Source organism: Loxodonta africana, chromosome 5, assembly GCF_030014295.1.
Source record: "Loxodonta africana isolate mLoxAfr1 chromosome 5, mLoxAfr1.hap2, whole genome shotgun sequence".
Classification (NCBI taxonomy): domain Eukaryota; kingdom Metazoa; phylum Chordata; class Mammalia; order Proboscidea; family Elephantidae; genus Loxodonta; species Loxodonta africana.
In genome coordinates this window covers 134,336,117-134,352,204 of record NC_087346.1, presented here as the reverse complement: position 1 = coordinate 134,352,204, position 16,088 = coordinate 134,336,117, and the positions used below count along the sequence as shown (strand labels likewise).

The window sequence follows — 16,088 nt, the reverse complement described above, 5'->3', positions numbered from 1 at the left end:
GATTGAGGGATCCCAAACCCAATAGCAAAAAGGTCACTTTGGTGGACTCCAGAGAAGAAAGAAATGCAGACTCCTTTCTTCAATTCTGACTTAGGGCTGTAGGCAGAGATGGATTACCCAGTAAACAAAGATGTGGTGAAGCCCATGTGAAATTGTGCCCTACAGATTAGTAAATAAACACAACTAAACCCATGCATACCTTGCTTACTGGTTAACCCACCCCTGGCTGCAGGAGAGGCAAAAGTGGACAAGACCTGGAGTGTATTGTTAGGGAATCGTGTTTACAAATCATAATGATACAAGGCAAAACATTGTCTGTGCCCCAGTAAAACTATAACCAAGTCCTAAGGGAGCAGGTGAGAGTTATTCCTACCAGGTAAGAGTAATTCTGACTGGGGAATTCTGGGACAGGCTTTATGGCAGAAACAGTCATTTCAATTGGGCTTTGAGGGATGAATAGAAGCTCTTCAGGTAGAGAGGAAAGGGAAAGGCACTGAAGTGTTCAAGGATGAAATAAATAGGAAGGCTTAATATAATTAAGATGTCCATTCTTCCCAACTTTATCTATAGATTGAACACAATCCCAATCAAAATGGACTTTATTTTGTAGATACTGACAAACTGATTCTGAAGCTTATATAGAAAGGCACTGCAAGTGGTGTGGACAACATAAGCAGAGGCAAAGAGGCAGGAAAACACATGCACATTTAGGAAACAGCAACGAGATCAGTTTGGCAGGAACCTAGAATGGGAGTATGAGACATGGGCATGAGTACTTATATGGGGATATGAGGTTGAAAGGAAAGGCAGGGTCCTGGCTCTGGAAGGCATTGAAAGCCAACCCAAGGAAGGTGAGCTATATTCTACTGACAGCAAAGAATCAACAAAGAGTTCTATAGGTAGAGGTTTTCTTTTAAAGCAATTTACAACCAGTTAGATACAAGGCTAACAATCCATTAGAAACGAGCAAAAAACACAGACAATTCATCAATAAATAAATTCTCACCCAGTGCAAAAGAAATGCAAATTGAATTACACTCAGGTACTATTTTTAACCTTTCAGAGTCTTAAAAAAAATACTGTAGGGAGACGCACACTCTCGTGCACTGCTAGTGGGAGTAACCTCTATGAAGGCAATCAGGCAATCAGGAAGTATAAATCAATCAAAAGTATCAATGCACCCGCCCTCTGTTCCTGCAATTCCACTCCTAGGATTTTATCCTACAAATATACCCAAATTTGTGCAAAAAGAATGTGTGTAAAAGCTTTCTACCTCAGCACTATCTGTTGTAGCAGAATACACAAAACAACTGAAATGTCCGCTCATGGAGTACTACCAAACCAAAAGTCTGTTGCCCTCAAGTTGATTCCCGCACATGGTGACCCCATGTGTTACAGAGCAGGACTACTCCATAGGGTGTGCTTGGCTGTATTCTTTGCAGAAACAATTCACCACGTCTTTCTTCCATGAAGCCACTGGGTGGGTTTGAACCACCAACCTCTAGGTCAACAGCCAGTCACAAACCACCTGTGCCTAGTACCAGTAAAAAAGAGGAAGAACACATGTCATGTACAAATAATGGAATGAGCTCCAGAGTTAGGGTTTTGTTTTGTTTTGTTTTGTTTTTCTTAAGAGCAAGGTTTTAAAGTATCATTTAGAATTTTTAAAAAGGAAAATACATATTTGTTTGAACACACACAGTCTTAGCTGCTGGCAGTGAGAACAGGGTGACCAGAAGATGGGGCTAGAAGATGTCTGCCCTTATATCCTTCCATATCTTCTGAATTTTGTACCCTGTGAATGTTTTTTTTTTAAAAAAAAAAAGGGCAGGGGTGGGAGGAGGGAGAAAAGCAACGGTCCTAAGATGTGAAAATGGAAAATGTAGCTTCTCCAAACGTCAGAGGGAAAACAGGGGAAGGGCTGGCCATTCCTTTTGATTAGTTATGGGAAACCTGTGGGAAGAAATACGTAAGGTGGGGTATACAATCCAAACTGTCTACCCACGCAGGGAGAGGCTTAATTGTTTTATGTTCTCATTTATACTGACAAATTACAGGGGGAAAACAAATATCAAATAGTCTTATAATTATCAGTAGAAAATGTTAGAGTGGATGAGCCTTGGTGATGAGTCAGCCCTCCCCCGCATTTCTTTAGACAAGGAAACAGCAAGAGTTGACATTCTCCAAGGTGACCCAGCAGGTAGGTTCGCGGTGGCCAGCCCAGAAGCTCAGGTCTGTTTCTGCACTGCCACGTTCCCCACGCCATGGCACCTAAGAGCAAGACTGTTTCATCTCTGCCTTGGTACTCCGGGCTGAATTCTGCTTTCGCCTGAATAGAGATACATCCAGCATTTATCTCACAAGTGGAGGTTTGTACATTTGACCAGATGTGCAGAGATGTAGCCCCCGTTCTCAAGATGAGAATCAAGTTTTTAAGCCCAAAATAACCAAACACCAAATCCTTTTCAGCCGAGTGGGAAGCGACCCCAAGTGTTTCAGGGTAGAACTGCTCCCTAGGGTTTTCAATAGCTGTGATCTTACAGAAGTGGATCGCCAGACCTCTCTTCCATGGCGCCACTGGGTAGACTCAAACTGCCAATCTTTAGGTGTAGCAGCCAAGGGCAGGCTGTTTGCACCACTGAGGATTCTCTAAGACCACAACAGAGTATACCCAAAGCCAAAGGCCACTGGTGATAATGGAAGCTAGACCACAACAGCGTCTGATGGGTGGCTAGCACTTCTCATCCCAAAGCAATGAGCCACATGCTTCCCTTTCTAAGTTCTATGAGAAGGAGACATTTCTTTCTTTAGTAAAACAAGAGGGAGCACAGAGTCCAGGACATACTGTGGTATGTTAAATATCACACTGTGTTCTTTTTCAAAGAATAACTCCAAACCTCTTCCTCATATTTTGTAAATGTATACCTTAAAAATGGCTATGCGCTAACAAAATGTATTAAGAAAACGTTCTGCATCCCAATTTGGTGAGTGGCATCTGGGGTCTTAAACACTAGCAAGCAGTCATCTAAGATGCATCAATTGGTCTCAACCCACCTGGAACAAAGGAGAATGAAGAACACTAAAGACACAAGGTAAAGATGAGCCCAAGAGTCAGAAAGAGCCACATAAACCAGAGACTATATCAGCCTGAGACTAGAAGAACTAGATGGTTGCCCAGCTACAACCAGTGACTGCCCTGACAGGGAACACAACAGAGAACTCCTGATGGAGCAGAACAGTGGGATGCAGACCTCAAATTCTCGTTAAAAAGACCAGATTTAACGGTCTGACTGAGACTGGAGGGACCCGGGAGGTCATGGTCCCCAGACTCTGGAACCATTCCCGAAGCCAGCTCTTCAAATAGGGATTGGACTGAACTATAAGACAGAAAATGATACTGGTGAGGAGAGAGCTTCTTGGCTCAAGTGGACACATGAGACTGTGTGGGCAGCTCCTGTCTGGAGGTGAGATGAGAAGGCAGAGGAGGACAGGAGCTGGCTGAGTGGTCATGGGAATACAGGGTGGAGAGGAAGAGTGTGCTGTCTCATTAGGGGGAGAGCAGCTAGGAGTACATAGCAAAGTGTGTATAAATTTTTACAGGAGAGACTGACTTGATTTGTAAACTTCCACTTAAAGCACAATTAAAAAAAAAAAAAAGCTATGCCCAGTTCTCCCATAATTTTTTTGTTTTTGTTTTCTATAACATTTTTAATGTCAATGCTAGGAACCCTAACAGTCCTTGGGTGGCACAGTGGTTAAGCAACCAGTGATTAACCTAAAGTTTGGAGGATCAAGTCCGCCCAGGCGAGTCTCAGAAGAAAGCCCGGAGGATTACTGCCATTACAAACCCTATGACGCAGTTCTACGGTGACACACGTGGGGTTGCCATGAGTTGGACTCGACGGCAACTGCTTTGCTTTTAGTTTGCTAGGAACCCTGGTGAAAAGCTCTGTTATACAGAACACTGGCAGAAAGGCGATCTGATTTCACTACAAAGTTCAGTTAATAATAATCATTTTCTTTATGATTGCTAAAAATGCACCTGACCACTTTTCCACGTTAACGAGCATGCCACCTTGGGCACACTTTCAATTCTGCTGCATGACCAACAACTTGCCTGACCTCAGACTCATCACTGTGGAGATCAGTGGTGACAGCCGAGGATGAAGAAGCTTCAGGACACTTGAGTGTGTGCCTTCTCCAGGGTCTTCCCTCGATGATGTATTTTAAAGAAATTTTCCTATACTTGTGCGGAGATCATTTTATTTTGGTCTGCTTCTAAGTGTCAAGTGCACTAAAAGTAAATCCAAGGTCATCTGGGGTTCTAGACTTATGCTATCTAAAAGGTTTTCACTGGCCAGTTTTTTCAGAATAGAGTGCCAGGTCCTTCGTCCCAGTCCGTCTTAGTCTGGAAGCTCTGCTGAAACCTGTCCACCATGGGTGACCCTGCTGGTATTTGACATACCGGTGGCATAGCTTCCAGCATTACAGCAAAACACAAAACACCACAGCACCACAAACTGACAGAAGAGTGGTGGCAGTCCTTCCAACAGAACAAGAGAATACTGCATGGTTTAAAGTCAGGAAAGGTGTGTGTCAGGTTGTATCCTTTCACCACATTTATTCAATCTGTATGCTGAGAAAATAATCTAAGAAGCTGGACTATATAAAGAAGGACACAGCATCAGGATTGCAGGAAGCCTCATTAACAGCCGCGTTATGCAAATGGCACAACCTTGCTTGCTGAAAGTGAAGAGGATCTGAAGTACTTACTGATGAAGATCAAAGACTACAGCCTCGGGTATGGATTACACGTTAACATAAAGAAAACAAAAATCCTCACAACTGGACCAATAAGCAACATCATCATAAATGGAGAAAAGATTCAAGTTGTCAAGTATTTCATTTTCCTTGGATTCACAATCAACACCCATGGAAGCAGCAGTCAAGAAACCGAACAACGTATTGAATTGAGCAAATCTGCTGTAAGAGACCTCTTAAAAGCATTAAAAAACAAAGATGTCACTTTAAGGACTAAGGTGTGCCTGGCCCAAGCCGTGGTATTTTCAATTGCCTCGCATGCGAAAGTTGGACAATGACTAAGGAAGACCAAAGAAGAATTGATGCCTTTGAATTATGGTGTTAGCGAAGAATATTGAATATACCGTGGACTGCAAGAAGAACGAATAAATCTGTCTTAGAAGAAGTACAGCCAGAATGCTCCTTAAAAGCGAGGATGGTGAGACTTCGTCTCATGTACTTTGGATATGTTATGAGGAGGGACCAGTCCCTGGAGAAGGACATCATACTTGATAAGGTAGAAGGTCAACAAAAAAAGAGGACAACCCTTAAGGAGATGGATTGGGCTCAAGCATACCAACGATTGTGAGGACAGTGCAGGACCAGGCAGTGTTTCGTTCTGTTGTACAGAAGGTTGTTATGAGTCAGAATCAACTCGATGGCACCTAAACAACAGCTACGCTATCCAATACAGGAGCCATCAGTATTTTAGCTAGTGAGAATTTGTACCATGTCTAGTCCACATGGAGATACGGTGTAAGTGTAAAATATACACTGGATTTCAGAGACTTAGTATAAAAAAATAATGTAAGATAGCTCCTTAATAACTTTAACATTGATCACATGTTGAAATCATAATTTGGATATATCAAGTTAAATTCAATACATTATTAAAATTAATTTCACCTGTTTTTTTTAATGTGGCTACTGAGAAAGAACAGTTGCCATTGAGCTGATTCTAACTCATATCAGCCCCATTCGTTTCAGAGTAAAACTGGGCTCCATAGGGTTTTCATGGTTGTGACTTTTCAGAAGCAGATTGCCAGGCCTTTCTTCTGAGGCACCTCTGGGTAAGTGTGAACCACCAACCTTTTGATTAGTAGTTGAGCCCGTACCCATTTGCATCACCCAAGGAAAATCACATATGTGACTCATATTTCTATTGGACAGTGCTGGACTCAGTTAGAGGTTGGCAAACTTCTGTAATAAAGCGCCAGAGCGTAAATACTTTTGGTTTTGTGGGTCATATGGTGTCGCCGCAACTACTCTGCTGTGGTAGTGCAAAAGCAGCCATAAGACCAAAAAAACCAAACCGGTTGCCATCAAACTGATTCCAACTCACAGCAACCCTATAGGACAGAGTAGAACTGCCTCATAGGGTTTCCAAGGATGTAGTCTTTATGGAAACACACTGCCAGATCTTTCTCCTGCAGAGTGCCTGATGGGTCCAAACTGCTGACCTTTCGGTTAGCAGCTGAGCACTTAACCACTGCACCACCAGGGCTCCTTAAAGCAGCCATAGACACTGCATAAATAAATGACCACGAATACATCCCAATACAACTTTGCTTATAAAAACAGGAGGCTAGCTGGATTTGGCTCATGATCTATAGCTTGCCAACCACTCTTCTAGATAATTACGCTTTTGTTCTCAACGGAATATTGATGAACACAAAGTGACAGAAGAGCTTCCTTTTAAGGAATTGTTCTAGAGGAGAAGTGGAATGAATAGCCCAGTTAGGCATGGTTTCACATACACGTATGTGATGGGGCTTGGCTTGTTATTTTTCTAAGGTTCCCTGGTGGCGGTGTTGACACCTTGCTATTCTTTCTTTCAAAAAAAGACCTATGTAGGATGAGAATTTAGAGATAGGCAGGACAAAGAGATACATTTTTGTGGACTGGGATGGATTATTCAAAAAGTGGAATAAGCAAGGATGAAAGTTCATGTACAAGAAAAGAGCAACTTCAAGGAGGAGGGCAATGTTTTCTTAATGCAATGAAAAGAGGGCCTTGAAATGGCAGCATGTGGTTGGTTGGAGGATGGTCTAGCCCATTGCCATCGAGTCGATTCCAACTCATAGTGACATCATAGGACAGAGTAGAACTGTCCCACAGGGTTTCCAAGGCTGTAGTCTTTACAGAAGCAGACTGCCACATCTTTCTCCAGAAGAGCAACTGGTAGGTTCAAACCACTGACCTTTCAGTTAGTAGCCACATGCTTAACCAGCATGCCACCAGGGCTCCTTGAGAATGATCTAAATACCTCAAAAAAGGCATTACAGTCTGCAGTCTTATGGGCACCTATGCACTGTAGGAAGCTGGCATCTTGAGGATTGGAGCAGGCCCAATGGGCAGCTGCTACACTACAAATTATAGCTACCTCTGTTATGTACAAAACCAACACTGATTAGCAACACATCATCGTCTAAATATTGATTAAGCTGAAGCTGATTTCCTGGCTCAAGTCATGTGTGTGGTTATGAGCTGTTCCCTGCCAGGAAAATAAGGCAATTACCTTGAAGAGTTTCAGCCATGGGCGTGACACGTGTCCAGCCTTCATAGGCATTTGCACACGCCAAGGTGCATTAACTCAAGCTAAAACTCACCCCAACGTTCCTTTGTTTAACAATAACAAGGTCAGAGTCTATGTCTTACTCACTGTTGTATCTCTAGTTTCTAAGATAGGCTTTGGCACATAGTAGGTTTTTAGTAAATGTTCCTTGCTGAAATAAAGTACTGGGTATGGGCATTTCTGCCAGGTGCCTAGGTGGTCCCCCCGCCCCCATTACTGCTCCACAGCCTTGGGGGAACCTGCATGTAAACCACTGGACTTGGCCTAATCTTGAGGTCCATCACCCTTTCCTTCCATTCAAAAGTTCTCTCGGGAGGGCTCACCACTTCTCCATTCCATCCAGCCTCATGAACTCCTCCTGAAGAGTCCCTACCCTTGAGCACCTCGTTCAGGCCCTGGAGGTTAGAGCTGACCTGGGAGACTGTGAAGCCAGGGAAGGTGTCACCCTGGCTCCCACCTTCCCCATTTGGGGTGGACTTCTCCCAGCACTCAAGTCCCTCCAGACCTTTTAGACAACATACCTCCCCTACATTTTGGAATGTTTCCATTTCTCCACACCCAGAATACAATTGTCTCCAACCCCTGCAGGACTCCTATTCACCTGGCCAGTTCATCCATGCTAATGTGATAATGAAAAAACACAGCAGTGATGCCACGTATCTGCATTTCTATGCCAACTTTGTGGAGATAATACCTTAAAAGCACTGCAGCAGGCCAGGAAGCAAGACTTTGGGGATGTTGGTGGCATTTCTCTGCCCCTCAAAGTATGCCATTTTGGCAGCCACATAGATGCAAGCCACTGTGGAAGCTACTGACTGGCTTTGCACACAACAGAGCCCGGCTCTGAAAGATGCCTGGGCCCTCAAACATCTGCTCATACAAAAAGTTGGCCTGAATCACCACTACCACACTACATATGTTATAGAAATAGAGCTGGTTCAGTGGTGGAATCCTCCCTTCCCATGTGGGACACTCGGGTTCTATTCCTGGTCAATGTATCTCATGCGCACCACCACCCATCTGTCAGCGGCGGCTTGTGTGTTGCTATGATGCTGAACAGGTTTCAGCAGAGTTTCCAGACTAAGATAGACTAGGAAGAAAGGCCAGGCAATCTACATCCAAAACCCAACCAATGAAAACCCTGTGGGCCACAACAGTCCAATCCACAACCGATCCTGGTGCAAGACCAGGCAGAGTCGCATCAGGGCCTACTCAACGGCAGCTCACAACAAGAAGACCTAGTCAAAGTCACATTGTACATATGTTACACACAGTCACAAAACAGATTCCTTTCTCTTTGTGTAATTATGTATGTACTGTAATTGTCTATGTACTATCATTGTGTATGTACTGTAACTGTGTACTGTAATTGTGTATGTACTGTAATTTAAAACAAACAAAAAAATGAAATCGGCAGTTAATCTGTGTTCGTGATAGAAAATCCTAAATGAGAGCACTAAATGCACTAACTACAGCCTGGGAATCAAGAAACAGATTTATGAATCTTCTAGATGGAAAAAAAAAAAAAAAACTATCAATACCGACCGAACTTCTTTTAGGATGACTGCGTTTGATTCCTTTAACCAAAATCAATACGAAGAAACTATTCAAATAACCCTCCCTTGTTCCAAAGTCTTATCAGTATGAGGAGGGCTCAGAAACCTTGGCTCTTTGCTGTACATGGTCCACTTGTTATTTAAAGAAAGAACAGAGAGATCGACAAATCTAAAAATCATGTTTTGCTTTGGGAAGTTCATTTACGCCTACACGTGTATGTGGCTGTGTCTGATTCCAGCTCAAGGTGACCCCATGTGTTACAGAGCAGAGCTGCTCCATAGGGTTTTCCTGGCTGTAAGCTTCACAGAAGTGGACTGCCAGGCTTTTCTTCTGTGGCATCGGTGGGTGGGTTTGAACTGCCAACCTTTAGGTTAATAGACGAGCGCAAACCGTTTGTGCTCCCCATGGACCTTTTATCTGATACAAAAGCGATAACTGAGTGTCTGTTGTTCTCATTCCTGCCGCTTCCACTCCATCCAAAAAAAAAAAAAACCAAAACCATTGCTATAGAGTCGATTTCGACTCACAGTGACCCTACAGGGCAGAGTAGAACTGCCCAATAGAGTTTCCAAGAAGCAGTTGGTAGATTCGAACCGCCGACCCTTTGGTTAGCAGCCAAGCTCTTAAGCACTGCAATCACCTAAAAAAACTTTGGCTCATTCATGCTGTCTCTCCAAACTGGCTGGGTTGAACTTTCCCTAAGTCAAAAAGGTAACTGCGTTGGTTTAAAAGGCCTACGTTTCCTATTTCTTCTGACGAAACATAAACAAAATTCTGTTTATGTCAACAAAACATGCAATTAAGCCGAATGGGCAATGATGTCAATATGGATTTCAAAATCAAGATGTGGCTTGCGAACACCTTTCAGTGAACCAGCATGCATTCTCCAACCTGAGCACTGGCTAGAGAAACACGATGACGGTAACAATTAAGACTCCCAGTTGTGCAACGAGAGTCACATAACCATGTGTGTATACATTTCTGTATGGGAAAGTAACTTGAGCTGTAAACTTTCACTTAAAGCACAATTGAAAAAGAAAAAAAGAGTCCCAGTTGTGCAGGACGTCTTCCCTTCGATACTATTTATTATGCTGTTTCTTTCTAACTCAAATCATATTAGGATAACCAAGGTGAAGTTCAGGACCTACTGTATGCCAGGTGTTGAGACAGATGCTGTAAGTAGTATTTCATCTCACTTCACCTCATCTTCACAACAGATCTGGGAGATGGAAGGGTTCCAGTTTTACAGAGGAGGAAATGGAATGGATTCAGAGAGGGTAAGTAATTTGCCCAAGGTCAACCAGCTACTAAAAAAGGAGAACCAAAATTAAAACACGCAGCATCAAGCTCCAAAGTCAGAAATGGAGTGCCTCTTGCCTTCCACAAACACCCAAAATGGTCACCACTTTTTTGGCTGTTGTTGTTGTGTGCCACGGGGTGTTTTGAAGACTCATAGCGAACCTATAGGACAGAGTAGAACTCCCTCGTAGGGTTTCCAAGGCTGTAATCTTTACAGAAGTGGACTGCCACATCTTATGCCTGAAGAGCGGCTGGTGGGTTCAAACCACTGAACTTTCGGTTAGCAGCCAAGTGTCTTAACTACTGCACCACCAGGGCTCCCACTTTCTGGCTAGATCTTTCAATATCTGTGATCCTTCTTTAAAGGAACTCATTCCCTTTCCTCTATACTTGTCATCGCTTTCTGGCTAAAGGTGAGGGAATCTCAGGACTTCCCTCACTTTCATCTTGAATACTCCACCATGCCAGCATGCCTCGGTTTTGGGGAGAATAGGAGGACGTTCACCGCACTGAGCCAACCTTCCAGTGCTGTTAAGCTCTTCTTCAGGTGAGGATGGGAGACAAGTAGGGGCCACCAAAGCTGTATCTCCTCAGCAATTCCCCACATGCTGCACAGCCCTCCTGCCCCTCACTTCCTTTCTCAAGGGAATGCAACGAGCCAATAAACAGGGTAAATGAATTCACTTTTGGCCATTTATGGTCTACCCATGTGTATGCATCTTCTCAGTGAATTGCCTGGGTTCTTTATTTCTTCCTCCCTACTTTCCCTCTGGCCGCTTCCTTTGAGCCATTCCGTGGCTCCTACACATTCACCAACAAGCAGCCAGATGAAATAGAAGGCAAAAGGCAACCCATCTCTTCAGAGATTTCAAAAACATTGGTCAAGGCAGATGCAGAAGCTATTGGTTGATGTGAACTTTGGGGATTATCTCTGTATTTCAAATACTCATAAGCATTCTTCCACCATTCTGGATAATTGATGGTCCCTATGCTTTCTTTTTTTTTTTTTAAGCTTTCTTTTGAGGAGTCCTGGTGCACAGTGGTTAAGCCCTCGGCTGCTAACCAAAAGGCTGGGGTTCAAATCCACCAGCCGCTCTGTGGGAGAAAGATGTGGCAGTCTGCTCTCATAAAGATTACAGCTTTGGAAATTCTATGGGGCGGTTCCATCTGTCCTACAGGGTCACTATGAGTCAGAACTGACTGGACAGCAGTGCATTATGCCTTCTTTTGATCATCGTAAATCCTGTGTTAGTCCATAGTAAGGGCTTAAGGGGTATCTTAGATGGATAACCAATGGTTTGTGACCACTCACAGAGAATTCTGGACAAATTCTATGACAGCCATAGGTTGCTAATTGTCCCTACATACATCTGTGCTGGTAATGTCCTCTCGTTTCTTTGTCCTCTTTTCCTAACAAGTGAAAATGTTCACTCTGAATATTTCAGCTCTACAGCTGACATCAATTTTGGCCATTTTGAGATCTATTTTCTCATTTAAAAAAAAAGGTATACATTTGAGACCACAGCTGGGAATGGACACGATTGCCTTCTAGAAGTGCCTTTGTTACAGATGGGGCTGGGGCAGCTTCAGGCTGGTTCTGGCCAAGTTTGAGGAAGATAAGAGTTAACGGTGTAAAAATATGGCAAGGGGTCTGTTGGGCAGGGCAAGACTGCTCAGCACCAGTGACCTCAGTAGAAGAGGTTTCCTTTCCCTTTGCTTTCAAGGTCCTTACCCTCTTTGAGGAGGCTCTATGCATCTTGACCTTTGGTGACTTCAGAATTTTCTGGCAGCTGCTGGAACCAGGGATCATCTTTTCAGAAATCTGCTTGGCGTCATTCCGTGACTTATCTTTCAGGCCTCATCACAATTATTCATGCTTTGGCAGTATCCTAGCTACAGTCACAGTATTCTTCTTGGGCTGATACTGAAGGTTACTCTGTCCCAGCCGGTGGAAAACGAAGGTATCCATCTCCTCAGGACCCTGGCTCCAAGGGTTTATGCTCCCCTTGAGAGCAGGAGTTTAAAGACATCTGTTCAGAAAACCACTCTACCTCTAGTCCTTGTGAACAGGCAAAGTGGGGATAACATAAAACAGTAAATAGTCCCCAAATCGTGGAGAATTTGGCTTTGGAATGCATTTCAAGCCAGACTCGCTGTACACTTAGACACATATTCATACAAACTCAAATGCTAAGCCCCACAAGCTATCTCTGGACTACGAGCCTATATAAAGACCCAACCCTTTACCTCTCCATCATGAGTGGCAAAATAGTTCTGTTTTTACTCTCTCTCTCTCTGTCTCAATATCCTGCTTCTATTCTGTGGCCCATGCTTCCTGCTTTATGTATTTTAGGTTACTTTAGACATGACCTCACATCCTGGCCAGTTGCACAGTAGCTGCTAATTGCTAGAGCTTTGCTAATGGTCCATACGTTTATGCATGAGGGGAATGGGTTAGAAGCAGCAAAATCCAGAAGGTAAGAAGCTGGCATGGCTAAGAGCTGGGGCCCTGACATAGACAGACTTGGATTTCAACCTTGTAGTAGCTGTGTTTTCTGGAGTGACTTGTTTAACGTCTCTGAGCCTTAGTTTACCTCATCTGAATGGGAATCATAATAGCTCTGTACCTCATAGCATTATTGATAGGGTTAAAATTGGATAATGCATATCAACTACTTAGCAAAATTCATGTTATTGGTATTACTATTATTCCAAGCTTCCAAATTATGGGGTAGCTTTTTCCCTCTGGGGCCCTGGCAGCAAAGTGGTTAAGCATTTGGCTGCTAACCAAAAGGTTGGCAGTTTGAATCCAGCAGCCGCTCCTTGAAACCCTTCAGGGCAGTTGTACTCTGTCCTATATGGTCACTATGAGGTTTTTTGGGTTTTTTCTCCCTCTAGAGCCCGGTGGCATAGTGGTTAACAGCTCAGCTGCTAACCAAAAGGTCAGCAGTTCAAATCTACCAGTTACTCCTTGTCCTATAGGGTCACTATGAGTCAGAATCGACTCGACAGCAATGGGTTTGGTTTGGTACTGGTTTAGTGTCTATATATTCCCAAGATCCTGCCTAGGCTGCCCACCCCCAGCTCCCTGGCCAATCACTTCCTCCAGGAAGTACTCCTTGATTGGGCACAATGTACACAAATGCAATGCACTTTTTCTCTATTGTTTTTACATTTGTCATGCATTTCATGAAGGTGTTCACATCCTCTCCAACTCTCACACTGAGCTTCTCCAAGGCCAAGAAGGCTTGCCTTTCAGAAGTATCTCAGATGGCACATACTAGATGCACAATGAATACTTCTGATTGCCCAGGAAGAACCATTCCCAGCCCAACCCTGCTCTAGAGCCCACCCCTAGTACAAAATCCCCAGCAAATGGCTAGGCATCAGAACAAAGGGTCTCCCTGGGTTTGCAAACCTTCTCATTCCGTTGCAAAATAGCTTTCTTGTACATCAAAGTACCTCTTTTCCAGTAGCGTATCTGAAGCCCATCTGAGGAAAGCACACATAGGCAGGAAGCACTGACATTTCCCTCTTCATGATATTTCCAAAATCCATCCCTTCCCTCTCTGCCAAGACATTCATCCATGCTGTAGTTATTTTCCACATCACAGCCTTTTCTATACTCATTCTTTTCAGAGCCCTCCTTCCCCACTTCCTATCTCACTCCTCTCTATCCAGAGCATCATTTTTCCCCTCTCCTTGATCTATTCTCTTAAATCCCCCTTGGTCCATACACAACTTTTACACTCACGCCACCATCTGTCTCTTTGTTCCCTGCGGTCCACTTAGACCTTCAGGATTTCTTTTGGTTACTCTGATTTCTCAAGAGTGTCAAGAAGCAGTCACTTCTTGCCAGGTCTGGGGGTTTCTACGTGAAACTTTCTGGATCCTCTGTGGGTAACCAGCGCCTTGTGGATGGGGATCACCTGTTTAACCTGAAACCCTGTCATTTGTTATGGCAGTTTTATTCATAAGCCTGTGTGCTATAACCCCGTGGCATAAATATTAAATAATAATATCTCTCAGATAAAAACAAATCACTCATGTTAACTGACAACTTCTTAAGAAAATATGAAGTAAACCTGACCACAAAATTTAGTATTGGGTAATTCTCAAATGCAAGAAAAAAGCATGGATCGTTCAACAGGTAGATGAAAAGGCAGAATTACAATTTGCCTTGTTACACCCTCTTACTTCAAGAGATGAAATACCCGAGGCATAAAGAGGGTTAAAAGAAACTTGGTCTGGGTGGCAAATTTCTTCAGAATCAAAGTCTGATGTCTGCCAGTATCTCCTAAGCAGTTTTTAGCTTCTAAGAGGAAAGACTCCCAATAAATGACAATGCCACATAAATGAAAAGAACTCCGGACAATGACAATGCTCATTTTTTTTTTTTTTTAGCATTCTGTGCATTTCCTATTACATCAGTTTCATGATTCAGCATTTTCCATTTCATTTATTTACAGTAATATATGGTGAGATAACCCAAGGTTTCTGCAGGATCCTGGAACATAAGGTAGGCTGTGCAAAGAAGGATGTCACCTTCCGCAAAGGTACTATTGTTTAGGAGAATTCAAAACAGAAGAAAGCAAACCGTCAAAGGAATTGCAAAATATTTCCCCACCTTGTTCTGAGGGTCTCAATTACACTCGTCTTTAAAATGAGTAGGTTTTGGAAAAGAGGTTACTACCATTTTCCTTGATGACCAAAAGAGAAACCAAGAAGTGTGCAAATTGTAAACCGGCGTGCCGAAGCCAAACGTGTTCTCTGAAACGGCAATGTAAAAGACGCAGCTAAAGTCACCGCTCCGGCGGCAAGCGTGTTACAAAGAACTAGATTTCTTTCTGGCATCCTCAACTTGGTTGGAGTGACCAAGAAGGAGTTGAAGAGCGCAGGAAATACGAGGCTCATGGCAGGGTGCGTTGGCAGTAAACGGTCCGAGCCGTGAGAACCCGGTGAAAACTAAAAGCAGAAATCGAGCCTGGAGGCTGGCACCGAGAGAAAGCGACGAAGTTGGGCAAGGGAAAGAAAGGAGCTGAGAGAAGACTGGGAGGGAAGCCCGGGAGGGATGGGGAGGGGGCTGAGAGCCGTGCCGGCGGGGCGGGGAGGGAGCGCTGGGTATCTAGGCTCTCCGGTGGAGTAGGAGAGAGGAAGGGGCTGGAGGGGAGCCTGGCCCCAGGCTGAAGCGAATCTGGGAAGCAGAGGAGGGGACACCATTGAGAGCGCAGCGCGGCAAGTCCGGTCCACGCGCCCTTCTCGGCGCTCCGGGTACCCATCCTAGGTGCCGGGAGCGCCAGGGGCGCAGCGGCGAGGAAGAGGGAAAACTAGCAGCTGCTTCCCGCCCGGCGTGGCTGGGGTCCCTGGCCGCCCCCACCCGCATCCCCGGCGCCCCGCGCAGAGGGAAGGACCTGGGCAGGGTCGGCGCTCACCAGGTAGCAGAGCAGGAGCAGCGCGCAGGCAGGGCGACCGCCGAGGCCCGGGGGACCGCGGCCGCTCGGGGGGGCCATAGATGCGGCTTGGGGGGCGACCTCGGGCGGCGGGGGGAGCTGCTGCTGCTGCTGCCGTGGCCACCCGAGCCCCGCGCCGCGCCGCTGCATGGCCAGGCCGCCCGGATCCGGGCCGGAACAGGTCACCTGGTGCAGGGACCGGCCCCCGCCCGAGGCGCCACCTTCCCGCCCGCCCCCGGCCGGGCCGGCCGCCGCGCGCGGGGCCACCTGCCACCGCCGCCACCGGACCCGCCGCCGCCACTGCCGCTCCCGCCGTCACCGCCCCCGCAGCCCCAGCGGAGCGCCGGCTCCTCCCCGCCTCCCAGTCCCGGTTCCCTCCCTCCCTAGCCCCCACCCCCTCCGCCCAG

General features: G+C 45.2%; 1 protein-coding gene across 8 annotated transcripts in view; it reads right to left on the bottom strand.

Moving 5' to 3' along the window:
• SEL1L3 (SEL1L family member 3) overlaps window positions 1-15,846 on the bottom strand; it is a 144,449-nt gene extending 128,603 nt beyond the window's left edge. For 7 of the 8 annotated variants that reach the window (XR_010322145.1, XM_064285989.1, XM_064285995.1 and 4 more), the window contains exon 1: window positions 15,643-15,846. Coding sequence is in view for 7 of the 8 variants with exons in the window: in XM_064285989.1 (XP_064142059.1) it covers window positions 15,643-15,831 (189 nt within the window). In the remaining variant the exon portion in view is untranslated. The remainder of the gene's footprint in view (window positions 1-15,642) is intronic. The other variant, XM_064285990.1, reaches the window with a different exon arrangement.
• Window positions 15,847-16,088: the final 242 nt, after the last annotated feature.